Here is a 16,858-nt window from a genome sequence, read left to right on the forward strand (position 1 = left end):
TACTAAGCTTGACCAGCTTTGGAATGAAAACATTAGAATCGCACAAATCCATATTTTAAATATTTTTTTAATGAAGGAAGTATAAATGGGAATACTTGGTAACTGTTATTCACTTATTGATTTGACAAATACTTATCAAGTACCTATCATTTTCATGAAAACATCCATCTTTTCCATTAAAAGAGTAAAATGCATGAATTCAAAGACACATACAAAAGTCCTTCTCAATAAAATCACAATCCAGCTTCTTTATTTTGCAGACAGGATGAGGTCATCTACTCAAGAAACTCCTCTTGTTACCTACCTCAATTTAACTCTTTAAAGTCAGAAACATAAAAACATTAAAATCAGAGTAAAGATAATTCTTCCCTCTATTCTATGTTCTTAAAATTAATTACATCATCTTCATAGTTTAATACAGAAGCTAAAGTAAAAGAGTCTAGTTAATTCATCTAAGAAGTTATCTTTAAACTATATATTTACAAATAAGATAAAGATACCAAATGTGTCCAGAATATAATTCTATCCTGATATTCATAAGCACAAGGCACTCATTGGTGAAAAAGATTGCTATCATTATTTTTATTCACATATAATCACAGATAATAATTTATCAAAATCCCTTGGCAACTCTGGAGGAATTCTTGAAAGGTGACTTTCTATATCATTTTAACATTAATGAAATATTATAAATGATTTTTAAATCTTTATTTTTTAGTTCTTTCCCACCTTTAAAGCCTAAATCAAAGTAATCTTAAAAAAAAAATAGAGCCCAAGGAATAGACTCCACATAGGCAACAAATCTAATTTTTAATTCTTTCTGTTTGTTGCCTCTGAAATACATTTAAAAGTCAATTTAAAATAACTTTAATGTCAGTTAAAGGAATAACACCAATTGAAACACCTCACATATATATAAAATCACTAGATGATTCAAAATGGCACATTAAAAATGTGTAGCCTTTCATTGTGAAAAACGCCTAATTTTATAACAGCACCAGAGTCTGTATTCCTTTTACAAGCATTTTGTTACCATTTTTCATACACCATGATCATTATTAAGGATCCTGGGTAGTAGATAGGCTTAGGGTAAGAAAATAATTAAATGACACACTTTCCCAGGTTCCTACTAGCTTTAAATTCTGTGATAGGAAAGAAATACTAGATATAAGTTGCCCCATTGTTGTTCTGTATGATTTCATTATCATGAGCTGCCTAAAATTTACTTAACTCCTTTCTCCAGCCACCTACACTTAAAGGTGTATGTTTTCTTCTAGGGTCTCACTGTTCTACACTGAATGGACCCATTGCCACAATGAAGAAAATGCCCTCACATTCTTAAATGAACATATACTCTAGTCAGTACCAGCTCTGGCTACTGTAGTTCTGAATTTTAAGTAGCTAAGAAAACCATTTATAGCTTAGTAGTTCTATGGAACAATGTAATCAAGAACATGATAACCACATTTTCCTGGTATAAAACATGTCGATGTTGAAAGATACCATCTGTAACCACAACTTCACGGCAGTTTTCTGTCTTCTCTGTTATAACATGCTGTGTCCCTTCACCCTTCCATCCATACCTATCTGCGTGGCTGCTGAAAGATCCATGGCTTCTCCTGTTTCTTCTTCTTTTGTTTCAGCCCCTTCACTGACTTTCTCACTCTCCATCTCTGTTTCAACCGTTTCTCCTGTCTCACCTGGAAAATTAACCAAAGGGGATATTAAGAGATACTTATTTAGCATTAACAACCAAGTGCCTCACACCTGGTTTCCAACAGGGGCAGCTCTTGCTCTTTAAGTCTAAACAGTAGGTTTCTCCAGGGATGTCAAGAAAGGCAATCGCCCTGGGTCTCTGAGATCCTCAGAGGGCCGATGTCACTTACCGTTTCTGAGTCTTGGCACTCTCTTATATAAAATCAGGATGCGGAATTACCCAGAAAGGGATGGCAGAACATATTACAAATAGAAAGTTCAAAATATGTTTAGGGGTGTCCAGAAACTTGTCTTGTTTGGTCATTCTGGTGTTTAAAGAAAACAATCATCAAACTTTTAAAGATCTGAAACATTTAAAAGTCCAGGTATTGCACATACAAATGTTTCCCTAAGAAGTCAGTTCGGGCAGCACTGGCCCCTATGTTTTGAATGGAGCCAAGAAGCAGCTGCCTGTTTTGATAGGATTGTGCTCCTGTTCACCAAGGTCCCTGGGGCTCCCCACAACATTACATGTGCCCCTCAATTCACCCACTGCCATCACCCTAGGCCCCAAATACCTGGGTGTGCCAAGCCTGTATAACAAATATACGCTTTTACTTGCTTCTGCGTTCTGATTTTAGAGCACTTTTATACACCTTCATTAAAGCACTTACCTCAATAGATTGTGGTATTTTGTTTAAATTCTGCCTTCTCCCTACTAGACTGTGAGCCCCTTGAGAACAGGGACTATCCCTTACTCCTGCACTGGGCACCAAGCAAATGATTAGACACTCAAAAACTGCTGCATTAATGAGTGAAATAATTAAGAAATAGATTGATGAATGGTTCACTTCATTCTACTGTAAGGTGAAGTTAAAATTTACCAAAATGTAAATCCTGCCTCAGAAGAATTTTTTAATTGTAACTCCAATAAAGAACAGTATAGATTCCATTTTCTTTATACAGGTAATGTACATGTTTCAAAAATACCATTTGCTAAGACATAGTACATCTCTCGTCTTCTCATAAAGAGAAAAAGAGAAGAAGGACAAGGGGAGATTGACAGTAATTTCTAAGGATAAGATTGCAAAGATAAAATGACACTCTAAGAGGCATTATTCGTGTGTTCTTTCATTAAAAAGTCAGTTCTGGGCTTCCCTAGTGGTTCAGTGGTTAGGAGTCCCTCTTGCAATACAGGGAACACTGGTTTGATCCCCGATCTGGGAAGGTATCACATGCCATGGAGCAACTAAGCCCATGGGCCATAGCACTGAAGCCAACTCACCTAGAGTCAAGCAAAGCCACTACAGTGAGAGAAGCCTGCACACTGCAAGTATAGAGAGTAGCCTCCACTTGGCTGCAACTAGAGAAAGCCCACACACAACAAAGACCCAGTGCAACCAAAAATAAATAAATAAATAAAATTATATATTAAAAAAAGTCAGTTCCTCCACTGACCATTTTTACGCTGGATCCTCATACCATACATGGGGCCTGATGAAGAGTGAACTTGGAAAAATTCTGAAATTTTAACATTCCTTCAATATCCCATTTGATTTAACAATGAAACTAGGTTAAAAATCTAGATACTTTTCTAAAGACCATGTTTTAGAACACTTTTGCTGGAAAGCCAAGTTGCCTGTTGTTCAAGTCTGGAAGACTTTTTAGTTTGGATCACGGGAACTTCAACCACTGAGAGACTCCGGGGTGGGGGAGCTGTGTGTCAGCCTCCCCCACCCCCAAGATGATCTCTTATGGAGCACGTCTAAACAACCTGATCTGACAGCATGACTTTACCTTCAATGTGTTGGTCCTCTTCGTTAGTGTGAATTTTCCTGGCCATTTCCACCTTTGCCCCTGTCTCTAGAATTCCTGCCGGATGTTCCATGCTTTCAACTGTTCTTTCAGGTTGGATCTTCTCCATGTTCCCAGGACCTTCGGGAGCTTTATGGAGTGAATCAGCCTTTACAGCTGTCTCCACAGACTGACTTGCGTCCGACACTTCCGGTCCGCCATGCTCTCTGGGAACCGTCTCTCGAAGCTGGGGCTGCTCATCTTTCCCCAGCATTTCCTGAAGTCGCTTCTCTTCCTCGGCTCCCACAGACTGACTTCCATCCGACACTTCCGGTCCGCCATGCTCTCCGGGAATCGTCTCTCGAAGCTGAGACTGCTCATTTCCCCCTAGCGTCTCCTGAAGTTGCTTTTTGCCCTCGGCTCCCACAGACTGACTTCCGTCCGACACTTCCAGAGATGCATTCTCTTTGGGAACTGTTTCTAGAGGTTGGGACTGCTCATTTTCTCCAACTGTTTCTTGAAGTTGCTGCGGCTCCGCTGTTTCCACAGGCTGACTACCTTCCAGTATCTCCGGAGATTCTGTCTCCTTGGGAACTGTCTCTGGGAGTTGGGACTGTTCACCCTTTCCCCCAGCTTCTTGAGATCCTGGCTCTCTGGCTGCTTCCAGAGGAACTCTCTCAGCTGTTCCTAGAGGCGCCATCTCTCCGGCAGCTTGTGGATCCTCAGTACCTTCCACTGCTCCAGTAGAGTCCCTCTCTCCCGCTGTTATCAAAGGCTGATTCTCGGCTTCCGCTCCTAAAGGTTCAGTCTCAGCACTTCCTTTCAAAGGCGGAGCCTCTGTCACTGCTTCCACATCCTCTTCCTTTCCTTCTGCTCCTGGAGCACCATCTTTGCCACCTGGTTGAGGTGGCTCAGACCCCTTCAGTCCCTGCAGAGGCTGAGTTTCCTCTGTGGCTCCTGGTGGGTCTGCAGCCTCCTTTGCCAGGGGCTGTTCAGGGAGGGACTGAACACCATTAGCTGTGGACACGGCTGAGATCTTGAGCTTGTCTAATGGAGGAAGGCTTTCCTTTTGTACTTTGCCACACAAAGTAGATTCTCTTCCCAGTGCACGTGGTTTTGGCTGGACAAAGCAGGACTCACTTTCTTCTGTGGCTGAAAAATAGATATTTGAAGTTACTTTTTATTATTCATTTGAAAAGAAAAATACAAATAATTATTCAGTTTCTATCCTGAGAACGGAGAAGGCAATGGCACCCCACTCCAGTACTCTTGCCTGGAAAATCCCATGGATGGAGGAGCCTGGTAGGCTGCAGTCCATGGGGTCGCTAAGAGTCAGAGTTGCTAAGAGTCAGACATGACTAAGTGACTTCACTTTCATTTTCATGCACTGGAGAAGGAAATGGCAACCCACTCCAGTGTTCTTGCCTGGAGAATCCCAGGGACGGGGGAGCCTGGTGGGCTGCTGTCTATGGGGTCTCACAGAGTTGGACACGACTGAAGCGACTTAGTAGCAGCAGCAGCATCCTGAGAAAGTGTATTGCTATCAAGAAGCAGGTTTAACAGTTCAAGAAAGTCTCGGGTAGAATCGAATACAGAGAGGCCATACCATGCCCTTAACACACCACAAGTCAAGTTTCTCTAGTGTTTTCAGCTCAAATACCTCATCTTAAACATGAAATCCTTCAAAATCACTTTCTTTTTCCCTGTTTGTTCCTTGTGTACCTGCTCATGGCTCCTGTCCCATATTCTAATTTAGTATATTTTGTTTCCTCATGCTCTTTCCTCTGTCCTGCCCTTTCTCTTCCTTAGGCTGAGTAGATTTCACAGCATAAGTAGTGGCCCTTGGGGTGGTAGAGAGGTCTTACCTTCCCGTTAAAGCAGAAGGACCATCCAAGACATAATATTAAAAAGCAGAGACATTACTTTGCTAACAAAGGTCTGTCTAGTCAAAGCTATGGTTTTTGTAGCAGTCATGTATGGATGTGAGAGTTGGACTGTAAAGAAAACTGAGCGCTGAAGAATCGATGCTTTTGAACCATGGTGTTGGAGAAGATTCTTGAGAGTCCCTTGGACTGCAAGGAGATCCAACCAGTCAATCCTAAAGGAAATCAGACCTGAATATTCACTGGAAGGACTGATGTTGAAGCTGAAATTCCAATACTTTGGCCACCTGATGTAAAGAACCTATTCATTGGAAAATACCCTGATGCTAGGAAAGATTGAAGGCGGGAGGAGAAGGGGACGACAGAGGATGAGATGGTTGGATGGTGTTACCAACACAATGGACATGAGTTTGAGTAGGCTCCAGGAGTTGGTGATGGACAGGGAAGCCCGGTATGCCACAGTCCATGGGGTCGCAAAGAGTCAGACATGACTGAGCGACTGAACTGGACTGAACTGAAAGCAGAATGGCCCTCAGTGAATGGAAAATGCCCCATGCCAGAGAAGCCCTACTATGTAAAGACCGAGATGTCTGGGAGAGAAAGTAGCAGGCACAGATCAGTCTGAGTTTCATTCATTTGGGGGGTCCCAGTTGGGAGAGAGCTCAAGAGAGAGCTGGGTAGAATGCATTTTTTTTCCTGCATTTCTGGCTCTTTCTCCAATTGTTCCCAAGTTCCTTGGGAACTTGGTTCCTAGTAGTCACATCTGTAAAATGGCAGTGAATCTGTTTCTCCCATCTGTGTCATAGTTGCATGAGACATCATATGACATTAAACAATGAAGGCAGAAATGTTCTCTCAACAGTTTAAGAAAGCAGCATGGCAACATGCTTACACCCTTTGACCCAGTGATCCTACTTCTGGAAATTCATCCTAAAAACAAAAATATCAGTAAAATGCTTTGGGGAAAATGTATCAGCCCAGTATTCTTTTGAATAGCAAAACTGGGGAAACAATTTAAAAGTCTAATAATTTAGGAGAAAGATCAATAATCCATTGGGTGGAATATTATTATGCCATGAAAAAGGGTGATTATGCTGACCATATGCTAAAATAAGATAATGATTATATAAGCTAAAAATCAGCACTTCCAGTTGGATTATCAGATAAAATAATGCATAGAAAATGTGTTCTACCACAAGGTTTGTTTTGCAATTAAATGTTCAATAAGTTAGCTATCAATTTTATGCATAGTACAATTACAACAGTGTTGATCACTGGAAGGGAGAAACAGAAGAAAAATAGAAAGGGAGATATTTGAAGAAAATAAACCAGCATGTTAAAATGGGCCTCTAGATGACATATTTCCTCTTCTAGCCTTTTTTCCCCAAAAAATATTTTTTCTTCTTTTCTCTCCTAGGTTAAACCTGAGCTAAGTTATACAGGTACATAGTTTAAAGAGTTATCTGCTTATCTAATGTAAGTTACGATATAAAACTAAGACTCAGGTCTCCTCTCCCATTTCCCCTTCTCTAGGGTTAAATATTTTCATTCTTTTAGCTGTTTTTGGAGGGATTTCCCCCACTATATTTCTAAGAGAATTGCTACTTCTTTGTTTTTTAGTTTGGCTATTTCAATTAATTCCCACTATGAAAAACATTTTTTCCCCTTGCCTCCATCAACATTCACCCTCTCAAATTACATTTCAATTCAGAAATTGCACATTAGTATTGATTTAAAATAGTAATCATGTTGTAATTTAGATTTTATCGATATTCAGTTATATGTACATATAATAAATATGTCTGCAATGAAGAACTGAACCAGGTAGTCAGCTATTCGATTTTTTGTTTTTCCCTGAGTTAGTAACTGTCATGGTTCTTTACTTCCTTAGTTTATGTATTCTCATGAGTTCAATTCACTGCCAATTGTTTCTCTTTTTAATACATTTACTCACATCAAACAGTCTCCCAGCCTATCTCTGAGAATGTGTGTGGATCCCCCCATGGAGAGGGATTAGACATGAAGCTGGAAAAGCACAGTCTAGGGAGGATTTTGTGAGACACGGGGCACAGGCTGTGGGCCTGGGGGTCCGTGGGACGAAGCTGGGAGGAGGGCTATCCTTCACTCCCCCTTCTCTGGCCTCATCATGCATGGAGCCTTCAAATTAACAGCACAGAAGGCAACTTAACAAAAGTGATTTCTCAGGTCTATAAAGACATTCGTTATGACAAGACAATTCATTTAGATGCCACACAAAGGATGTTTCAGTGATGGTTGCCTTAGGGAACTGACAAGGAAATGTACTATTATACTAATCACAAATGTCTTCCAAATTATATTTTCTGGGAAAACAGTTATTACAGTGATCAGCACTGTCAGTTAAATGAGACAAATGACTTTCAGCCAGAAGTGCCAGCTGTGGGTGCACTCTAATGTCATCATTTTTCTAGAGCAGAAAGCCGTGGGGAAAAAAATGTGTTGACACACCCAAATCATAGCCACTCAGCTTCATGTTTTGAAACATATTGTGCCATCAGGATTGTTGTTGAATCGCTAAGTCATGTGATTCTTTGTGACACCATGGACTTCAGCACACCAGGCTTCCCTGTCCCTCACTATCTCCCAGAGTTTACCCAAATTCATGTCCATTGAACAGCACCGAACAGCCAACCCACTGGAAAAGACCCTGATGCAGGGCAAGATTGAAGGCAAAAGGAGAAGAGGGAAGCAGAGGATGGGATGGTTGGAGCGCATCACTGATTCAATGGACATGAACTTGGGCTATCAGGATAAGTCAAGGTATTTTTTTCTCAAAAAAACAAATGCTTTGTGAAAATGTATTTATCCACAAATGGTGTCCAAGCAATCTATCAATTTCTTCCATAATTAGAATTTTTATGCCCATGGTCACAGCATGAATTTTCATTCTTATATACTTTTCCTAATCTTACTGTCAGACCTAAAGTAGGAAAATGTCCTTGACATATAATATTCTTATATTGCAACCTGAAAATAGTCAACCAAGCTGAGAAATATTACAAAAGAAGTCACTGTCTTGAATATTTTGGAGGGTAGCCCCCCAAAGCTAAAACATTTTCAAAATGATCACCGAAAATTAGAGAAAATGCTGGAAGTGTAGTGACACACTCATTTGGTAATTCATGTTGATTAACTGCACCCTGAATTTTGAAATAAATGTATTTTGGAGGTAATGACCTCTAGTGGTCATGTATGGATGTGAGAGTTGGACTATAAAGAAAGCTGAGCGCCGAAGAATTGATGCTTTTGAACTGTGGTGTTGTAGGAGACTCTTGAGAGTCCCTTGGACTGCAAGGAGATCCAACCAGTCCATCCTAAAGGAGATCAGTCCTGGGTGTTCATTGGAAGGACTGATGTTGAAGCTGAAACTCCAATACTTTGGCCACCTAATGCGAAGAGCTGACTCATTTGAAAAGACCCTGATGCTGGGAAAGATTGAGGGCAGGAAGAGAAGGGAACAACAGAGGATGAGATGGTTGGGTGGCATCACTGACTTGATGGACATGGGTTTGGGTAGACTCCGGGAGTTGGGTGATAGACAGGGAGGCTGGCGTGCTGCAGTTCATTGGGTTGCAAAGAGTCGGACATGACTGAGCGACTGAACTGAACCGAACTGAATCACTCAATAATTCTTTTTCCTACGTGGTAGAAGAGAATAAGCTGCTCTAAAGGGAGCAGATATCTTATGACTCTGAAAATGGCACCTCTAATGCACTGGGTCTGAATCCTGGTTCTTCCACCTACTAGCTCTGCTCAGCCTCTTTGTGCCTCAGTTTCATCACCTGTAGAGTGGGAAGAGGGGCAGCTGAACTGTTGTGAGGATTACATGAGTTAACACCTGGAAAACCACCATCACAGTGACTGGTGCCCCCTGAGCATCAGTCAAGTTAGCCATCGTGAGCGTTACACTTTACGTGACAGCCGCAGCAAGGAAGAGGTCCTGGCGGACACAAAGAAAGGGAAGGCCGTTACATTCATCCTAATCCTACTACCTTTCTCTGAGCCTATTCAGAAAGGATGGAAGATCAGAGTAGATAAGTGAAAGGGTTGGAAAACAAATGCTTGTTTCAAACCAACTCTCAGAGAACACCACAAAAAAGACAATGGTGACCACCGCACTCCCTTTCTTATCCTTAGGAAGGTTTTTATCCCCAGCTGCTGATGAAGGACACGTTTTGGATCTATTCATCCTCCTTCCTCTTCAGCTGGAGCTGGGGGTTCCAGACTGTTCTGCTGTTAAGTGTGATCCTCACCCATCATTTACTTAACCATGCAATTCAAAGTCTCCGACCTCAGTTTCCTTACGTGATCTTTGCCTTTCAGGATTGTCAGGATAATTGATAATTCAGACGGGTTATATGTGTCATTACCCAACGTGGTACGAGACAAGAGAAGGTACTCAGTAAACAAGGGATGAAGCAAATGGCTCTGCAGGTTTCTCAGTGCGTGGGGGTGTCCTGCTGAAGGGGCAAGGGAGGCCTGAACCCCAGCCGTGTGCACTGCCAAGGGTGCAGCCCTCAGGGGTGGAAGGGCGGCTTTTTCTAATTTCATAAAGGTCCTCTGTGGGCTACTGATGGCCCTGGCCCTGTCAATCAATTAAAGATAATTCTGCAACAGGAAGAATGAACTGCAACATTAAACAGCTCGGATAAACAGTCCCTTAACACTACAAAGCTATCACTGTTGACCTATAAAATTCTGTTGTTACCATGGTAAGTTTTAAATCAGATTGTTGACAGATAATGGAGTAGTATTCGCGTCAGCCATGATTTGACTGGACTTGACTAGTATCAATAAAAGCCAGTGTTAGCTTTTATATAAATGTGTCTGTGCTTAGTCGCTCAGTCGTGTCCGACTCTTTGAGACCCCATGGACTATACAGTCCATGGAATCCTCCAGGCCAGAATACTGGAGTGGGTAGCCTTTCCCTTCTCCAGGGGATCTTCCCTACCCATGAGTCGAACCCAGGTCTCCTGCATTGCAGGCAGATTCTTTACCAGCTGAGCTACAAGGGAAGCCCAAGAATACTGGAGTTTGTAGCCTATCCCTTCTCCAGCAGATCTTCCCGACCCAGGAATTGAACCAGGGTCTCCTGCATTGGAAAAGACTCTGATGCTGGGAGGGATTGGGGGCAGAAGGAAAAGGGGACGACAGAGGATGGGATGGCTGGATGGCATCACCGACTCGATGGACGTGAGTTTGAGTGAACTCCGGGAGATGGTGATGGACAGGGAGGCCTGGTGTGCTGTGATTCATGGGGTCGCAAAGAGTCGGACACAACTGAGCGACTGAACTGAACTGAACTCCTGCATTGCAGGTGGATTCTTTACCAACTGAGCTATATAAATAAATATGCTTCATTCTGTTTGCTGGCTTTGATTTCATTTATTGAAGTGCCTACTATATGCCAGCTCTGGGCTAAGCACAAGGGTTACAGCAGTTAACAAGGAAGACCTGGTCCTTGTCATCCTAGACTTCCCTGTCTGCAGGGAAATTCAAATAATATCCATTCCCTTATTAAGCACAACTTGGTACCTAGGCACAATCTCTTATGTAAGGATCTCCATGCTCCATCCACCTGGTTTTGTGAATCCCCAATATACCTCCTGGAGGTAGAAGGTTCTACACCTTTTGTTCACAAACAGGAGACATTCTATGCCTAATCTGTATTATTATGTAATAAATATTGTGGACAGATGCATTGTTTCCACATCCAAAGTTGTTTAAGGATATGTCTGTTTTCTGAACCCTACATTTTATCAAATCATACACTGCTCTGGGCGTAATTCTTTGGTGCTCATTATCTCTCTTGATTCTGTTGTAAGTTGATCCATGCACAAATTTGTTGTGACAGCTGAACTAACAGAACCTTTGTTGCAAGCACCGTTGTGATAGGCACACAAAGAAATTAAATACTAGGCAACATTACAGAAGGGATTAGAACCAGAGCTAACATACCTGAAATTCACATTATGGTGGAAGCTTTTCTACTCCGTTCGTTACTCTAATAAAAAATGAAGTTTCTACCCAGCAAGGAGAAAAACTTGAGGTCAATATTTCCCATTCCGTGGCCAGAATGTATCAACCATCCCAAAGATCTCACTGGATGGTCTGCTGAGTTTTCTAGAGAATCAGTGAACAGCGGGATCCTCATATTTTCCCTTGCTGCCACCATTTCTAGGTTCTGGTAGCTTCTGAGTTTTGGGAACCAGGGATGCAGCATGAATCCACTCTAAAGGAAGAGTCCAACTCGTGTTCTCATGTTCTGTCTTTGGTTTCTCCTCAATTCCATTCCATCATTTTTCCCCCATCCAACAAATTCTTGTGGAGCTAACAGTGGGGCTATACTCCATGTTTCTGCCCTTTTCCCTCATCAAAGTAGGTAAAGATACTGACCCTGTGTGCCATGGCACAAATGCTAATCCACAAGGGTATGTTCTATCAGTCAATAGATATTTAAAAAGGCATTCATTTGGGGACTTCCCTGGTGGTCTGGTGGTAAGACTCAGTGCTCCCACTGCAGGGGGCCTAGGTTCCATCCCTGGTCAGGGAACTAGATCCCACATGCCACAACTAAGAGTTTACACGCAGAAACTAAAGATCCCACATGCGGTAACTAAAGATCCTGCATGCGGCAATGAAGATCGAAGATCTCGTGGGTCACAAGTAAGATCCAGCACAGACAACAAATAAATAAACACAAATTTTTAAAAAACGCACTCATTTTGAAGAGTTACATCCCATGTAACTGGAGTGTGAAACCATTAGCCAAAAAACCCTACAGAGGGCAAATAAAAGTCAGACAAACCACTCTTCATTTTTTAGTAGTACTACCGGAATTGACGTATCTAAAACTAGTTTTGACATCACAAGGTAAATGCGTTAAAGTCTGAAGGTAAATCTAACTTTGAAATTTAAGCACAGAGGAACAAGAACATGCAGTTGGAAAGATACTACTGGAATATTTGATAAGTACACATGGAGATGGGGCGGGGGGCTTCCGCCTAGGCTGACATTTAAGAGCTTCAGAGCCAGTCCTCAAGCCATGACGAATAGTCACCTCCTTCAGGTACGACTTTCCAGTTTCATTGTCTTTGGTTTCCTCTAGAATTCTATAAGATGAACTCTTATTTCAAAAAAGGTGTTGCATTAAACATCACATTAAAAAATATCAGCAGTAGTTGCACTTAAAAAGGCAAGTTTCATTGATTGATGGTCATTACTGGCACATGGGGATCCAATGTTTGGGCAGAAATGCAGTCTAAAAAAATCAAAGACATCTCAATGAACAAGGAAGAAGAGAGAAAAAGTGGAGATTATCTCTCTGATATTCACACACCATGACCCTTACCAACCTAAATGGGTCGCACCCATGATGCTTTGCTTGGAACCAGAGTGGCTAACATTTACTGAGGCACTGTGCCTAGAGCTTTACAGGGACCATCTCATTCAACCTTCCCAACAACTCCACAAGGTAAGTCATTATTATCTCCATTATACAGCAGAGGAAATATGACAGTGAAAGACTAAGAACCTTTATCTAGGAAGGGCTCCCAGTTAGAGGCGGCAGAGCCTCAGATGTGAGCCCAAGGAAGTGGGATTCTGCCCGGAAGATTACGTGCTTTCAGGCAAACCATGGCCCCAGAACCTGTACCATCAGTGTTTCCTGGGAGGTTCTGGGGTTTTGTTTCAGTGCTGATTCGCAGGCCCGACCCCAGAACCACTGGCATTGCTGCCCAGCTTCAGACGTCGGGCCTGGTCTCTGTCCTCACGCTAGCATGTAATGGGCAGCACAGATGATGAGGTGAGTATACTAATTCAACAGTGAAGCAAGGGTCAGAGCTGGTCTAAGAGAGCTCCACACTGGGGAGCAAGACTTCCTTCCCTCAAGCTTCCTCATACCACAGAGCTGGGTGGGTTTGCTAAGCCTCCATCTCAGCTAGGTCAGGACAAAGAGGTCTTCTAATTTCTCATCTGAAATGAAGGTTTACATTTGCTGTGCCTTGCCCTCTAAGGGCAATGACCAAGGGGCTCCACTGACGCTCACAGTGGTGGCCAAACTCCCAGCTCAGCCACTGAGTCCATGTCTGACCTCATCAGGGTGTCAACCTGTGATGTACAAAGGCATCAGTGGCCAAGAGCAGGGGTCTGCGCTCGAGAAGGAAGTATTCAGTTAGTGAGTCCATGGCTGGGATGGAATGCTTAAATTTTGCAACAGAGCAGTCAGTTACCTCAGATATCTGGACCTCAAGTCTGGGTGGTTAGCACATCCTGAGAGTGTCCAGTTCTAGAAAGAGCAGTGGGCAGACCAAGCAGGACTGTGAGCCCAGGCCTTTTAGCTGACTGCTGCTACTCATCTCTTGGGTTAGGGATCTCAGGCTAGGGATCCATATGCAATTCAGATGACCTTGCTGCCATGGTCAGTACTGATCATATTAAGGGAACTGAGGGGCTTTGTTTCCCAGAATGAAAAGTCACTTGTAAAAAAGCAGAAGTCTTCCTCTCCCCGGCCTAGGCACTTTTAGGCCAGACTGGGCTTCTGGCCCAGACACTTGAAACCTGAATTGAATGAGCTTCTCTTTTTAAGCAGAGCATTAAACAGGTTTGGACCTAGGAAGAAGCAGGTTGAAACAAGAATCATAGAAACAATTCAACTGGAAGATTTCAATAAGATTAGAGTATAAAACAAACATCTACTCTCCACCTCTTCAAGGCTCAGAGTCCCCAAAGAGTATCAGAGAAATTTAGGAGGCAGTGGTTAGTCATGTTGAGAACCGGTACCCCTGATATGATGTGATGAGAAGGGTCCTGTACCTCTGCTCTTTTCCTCCCCCAAACCCATAATCCCAGTTTATCAAAAGAAAAACATCAGAAAAGTATCAACTGAGGGACAGTATACAAAGTAGCTGACCAGACCACCTCAAAATTGTCAAGGTCATCAAAACGCCTGAGAAAATGTCCCAGTTAAGAGGAGTGTAAGGAGACATGACCATGACAACCAAATGCAATGCAGGCGATGGAACCCAGAACAGAAATAGGACATGAGAGAAAGATTAAGGAAATCTAAAAGTATGCATGCGTGCTTATTCACTCAGTCATGTCCCACTCTTTGTGACCTCATCTGCCAGCCTCCTCTGTCCATGGGATTTCCCAGGCAAGAATACTGGAGTGGGTAGCCATTCCCTTCTCCAGGGATCTTCTCGACCCAAGGATTGAACTCGGGTCTCCTGCATTGCAGGCTGATTCTTTACTCTCTGAACCTCCTGGAAAGCCCCAATAAAGTATCAATTCAGTTCAGTTCAGTTGCTCAGTCGTGTCCGACTCTTTGCAACCCCAAGAATCACAGCACGCCAGGCCTCCCTGTCCATCACCAACTCCCGGAGTTCACTCAAACTCACGTCCATCGAGTCGGTGATGCCATCCAGCCATATCATCCTCTGTCATCATCCTCCTGCCCCCAATCCCTCCCAGCATCAGTCTTTTCCAATGAGTCAACTCTTCGCATGAGGTGGCCAAAGTACTGGAGTTTCAGCTTTAGCATCATTCCTTCCAAAGAACACCCAGGACTGATATCCTTTAGAATGGACTGGTTGGATCTCCTTGCAGTCCAAGGGACTCTCAAGAGTCTTCTCCAACACCACAGTTCAAAAGCATCAATTCTTCGGCGCTCAGCCTTCTTCACAGTCCAACTCTCACATCCATACATGACCACTAGAAAAACCATAGCCTTGACTAGATGGACCTTTGTTGGCAAAGTAATGTCTCTGCTTTTCAATATGCTATCTAGGTTGGTCATAACTTTCCTTACAAATAAAGTATAGACTTTGGTTAATAATAATGTATCAAGCTTGGTTCATTGTTTGTGACAAAGCCACCCTACCAATATAAGATGGGAATAATAGGGTGAAGTAGATGTGGAACTTTCTATATTACCTTCATAATTTTCCTGTAAATCTAAAACTATTCTAAAATCATCTGTTTTTTTAAAATTGTAGTAGCAAAACATAAAAGCAAGTAAAATAAGCTCTAGGAGCCTTAGAAAAACTGTTTCATAAAACTTTAGCCATCTGCATAACCATTTTTATGATTTTTTAATATTTTGGTACCATTAATGCTATTACTAACAGTATTTTTGACACTTTCCTTTAACAAATTTACCAGAAAGGAAAAAAAGGCCAGCAACTCAAAACATTTAGAGATCTAGAACTTGATCTTGAGGGGAAAAAAAAAATCAAATTGTTATCTAGGAAAAGCAATAAAGAAAAATTGAGGTTTACTAAAATTGATATCAATGAGAAATCATCTTTATTAAGGACTTATTAGATGATATTCCAAGCCAGGGGTCAGAATTTTTTTTCTATAAAGGGACAGAGAGTAAATATTTTCAGCTTTGCCAGGCATGGGGACATTATTTGCATGTGTGTATGCTAAGTCACTTCAGTTGTGTCCGACTCTTTGAGACCCTATGGACTGTAGCCCAGCAGGCTCCTCTGTCCATGAGATTCTCCAGGCAAGAATATTGGAGTGGGTTGCCATACCCTCTTCCAGGGGATCTTCCCCTAGCAGGGATCAAACCCAAGACTCCAGCAGCTCCTGCATTGCAAGCAGATTCTTTACCACTGAGCCCCAAGGGTCTTTACTGCAACTACTCAACTGTGTCACCTGTCATCACAGTGAGAAAGCAGTCTTAGATGATGTGTAAATGAATGGGCATGTCTGTGTTCCAAAAAAACTTTATTTACAAAAAAATGTCGTGGGGGAACTTCCCTCTTGGTCCGGTGGCTAAGACTCCGCACTCCCAATTAGGGGCCTAGGTTTGGTCCCTGGTCTGGGGACTAGATCCCACATGCAACTAAGACCTGGTGCAGCTAAATAAATTTTTCTAACATAGGTGTTAAAATAAGAACAGGTAGTGGGCTGGTTTGGCCAACAGGCCACTTTGCCAACCCCTGCTACAGGCAATACTTAGACTACATTCCAGGTACATTATACATATTAATTCACTTATTCTTCAGAACAAATGAGGAAATAGGAGCCAATTGTTAATCCCTTTTTACAGATGACATCACTGAGGCATAAAAAGGTTGAGTGGCCCAGTGTCACACAACTAATAAATGACCCTCTGATACCCTGAACCAGATTTGAACCCAGTCTCACTTCAGACCCACATTTTAAATTGGAACTCTATACTATCTCTTAGCATGCTGAAATTTTCTCTCTCACGTGTGCCCTCCACTCTAAACCTCTTTCACACACACACACACTAAGTTGCTCAGTCATGTCTGACTCTGCGACCCCATGGGTATAGTCCATGGAATTCTCTAGGCCAGAATACTGGAGTGGGTAGCCTTTTCCATCTTCCGGGGATCTTCCCAACCCAGGGATCGAACCCAGGTCTCCTACATTACGGGTGGATTCTTTGCCAGCTGAGCCACAAGGGAAGCCCA

The 16,858-nt window shown here is 42.5% G+C and overlaps 1 protein-coding gene across 2 annotated transcripts in view; it reads right to left on the minus strand.

Annotated features, from left to right (window-relative positions):
- ERICH5 (glutamate rich 5) overlaps positions 1 to 16,858 on the minus strand; it is a 30,655-nt gene that overhangs the window by 5,014 nt on the left and 8,783 nt on the right. The window contains exons 2-3 of one of the 2 annotated variants that reach the window (XM_070802857.1): positions 3,493 to 4,641; positions 1,584 to 1,700 (exon numbers count right to left, since the gene is read on the minus strand). In XM_070802857.1, the coding sequence (XP_070658958.1) occupies positions 1,584 to 1,700; positions 3,493 to 4,641 (1,266 nt within the window). Of the gene's footprint in view, positions 1 to 49; positions 1,701 to 3,492; positions 4,642 to 16,858 lie in introns of those variants that run through there. The other variant, XM_019974140.2, reaches the window with a different exon arrangement.

This window comes from Bos indicus, chromosome 14 (genome assembly GCF_029378745.1).
Source record: "Bos indicus isolate NIAB-ARS_2022 breed Sahiwal x Tharparkar chromosome 14, NIAB-ARS_B.indTharparkar_mat_pri_1.0, whole genome shotgun sequence".
NCBI classification, from domain to species: Eukaryota; Metazoa; Chordata; class Mammalia; order Artiodactyla; family Bovidae; genus Bos; species Bos indicus.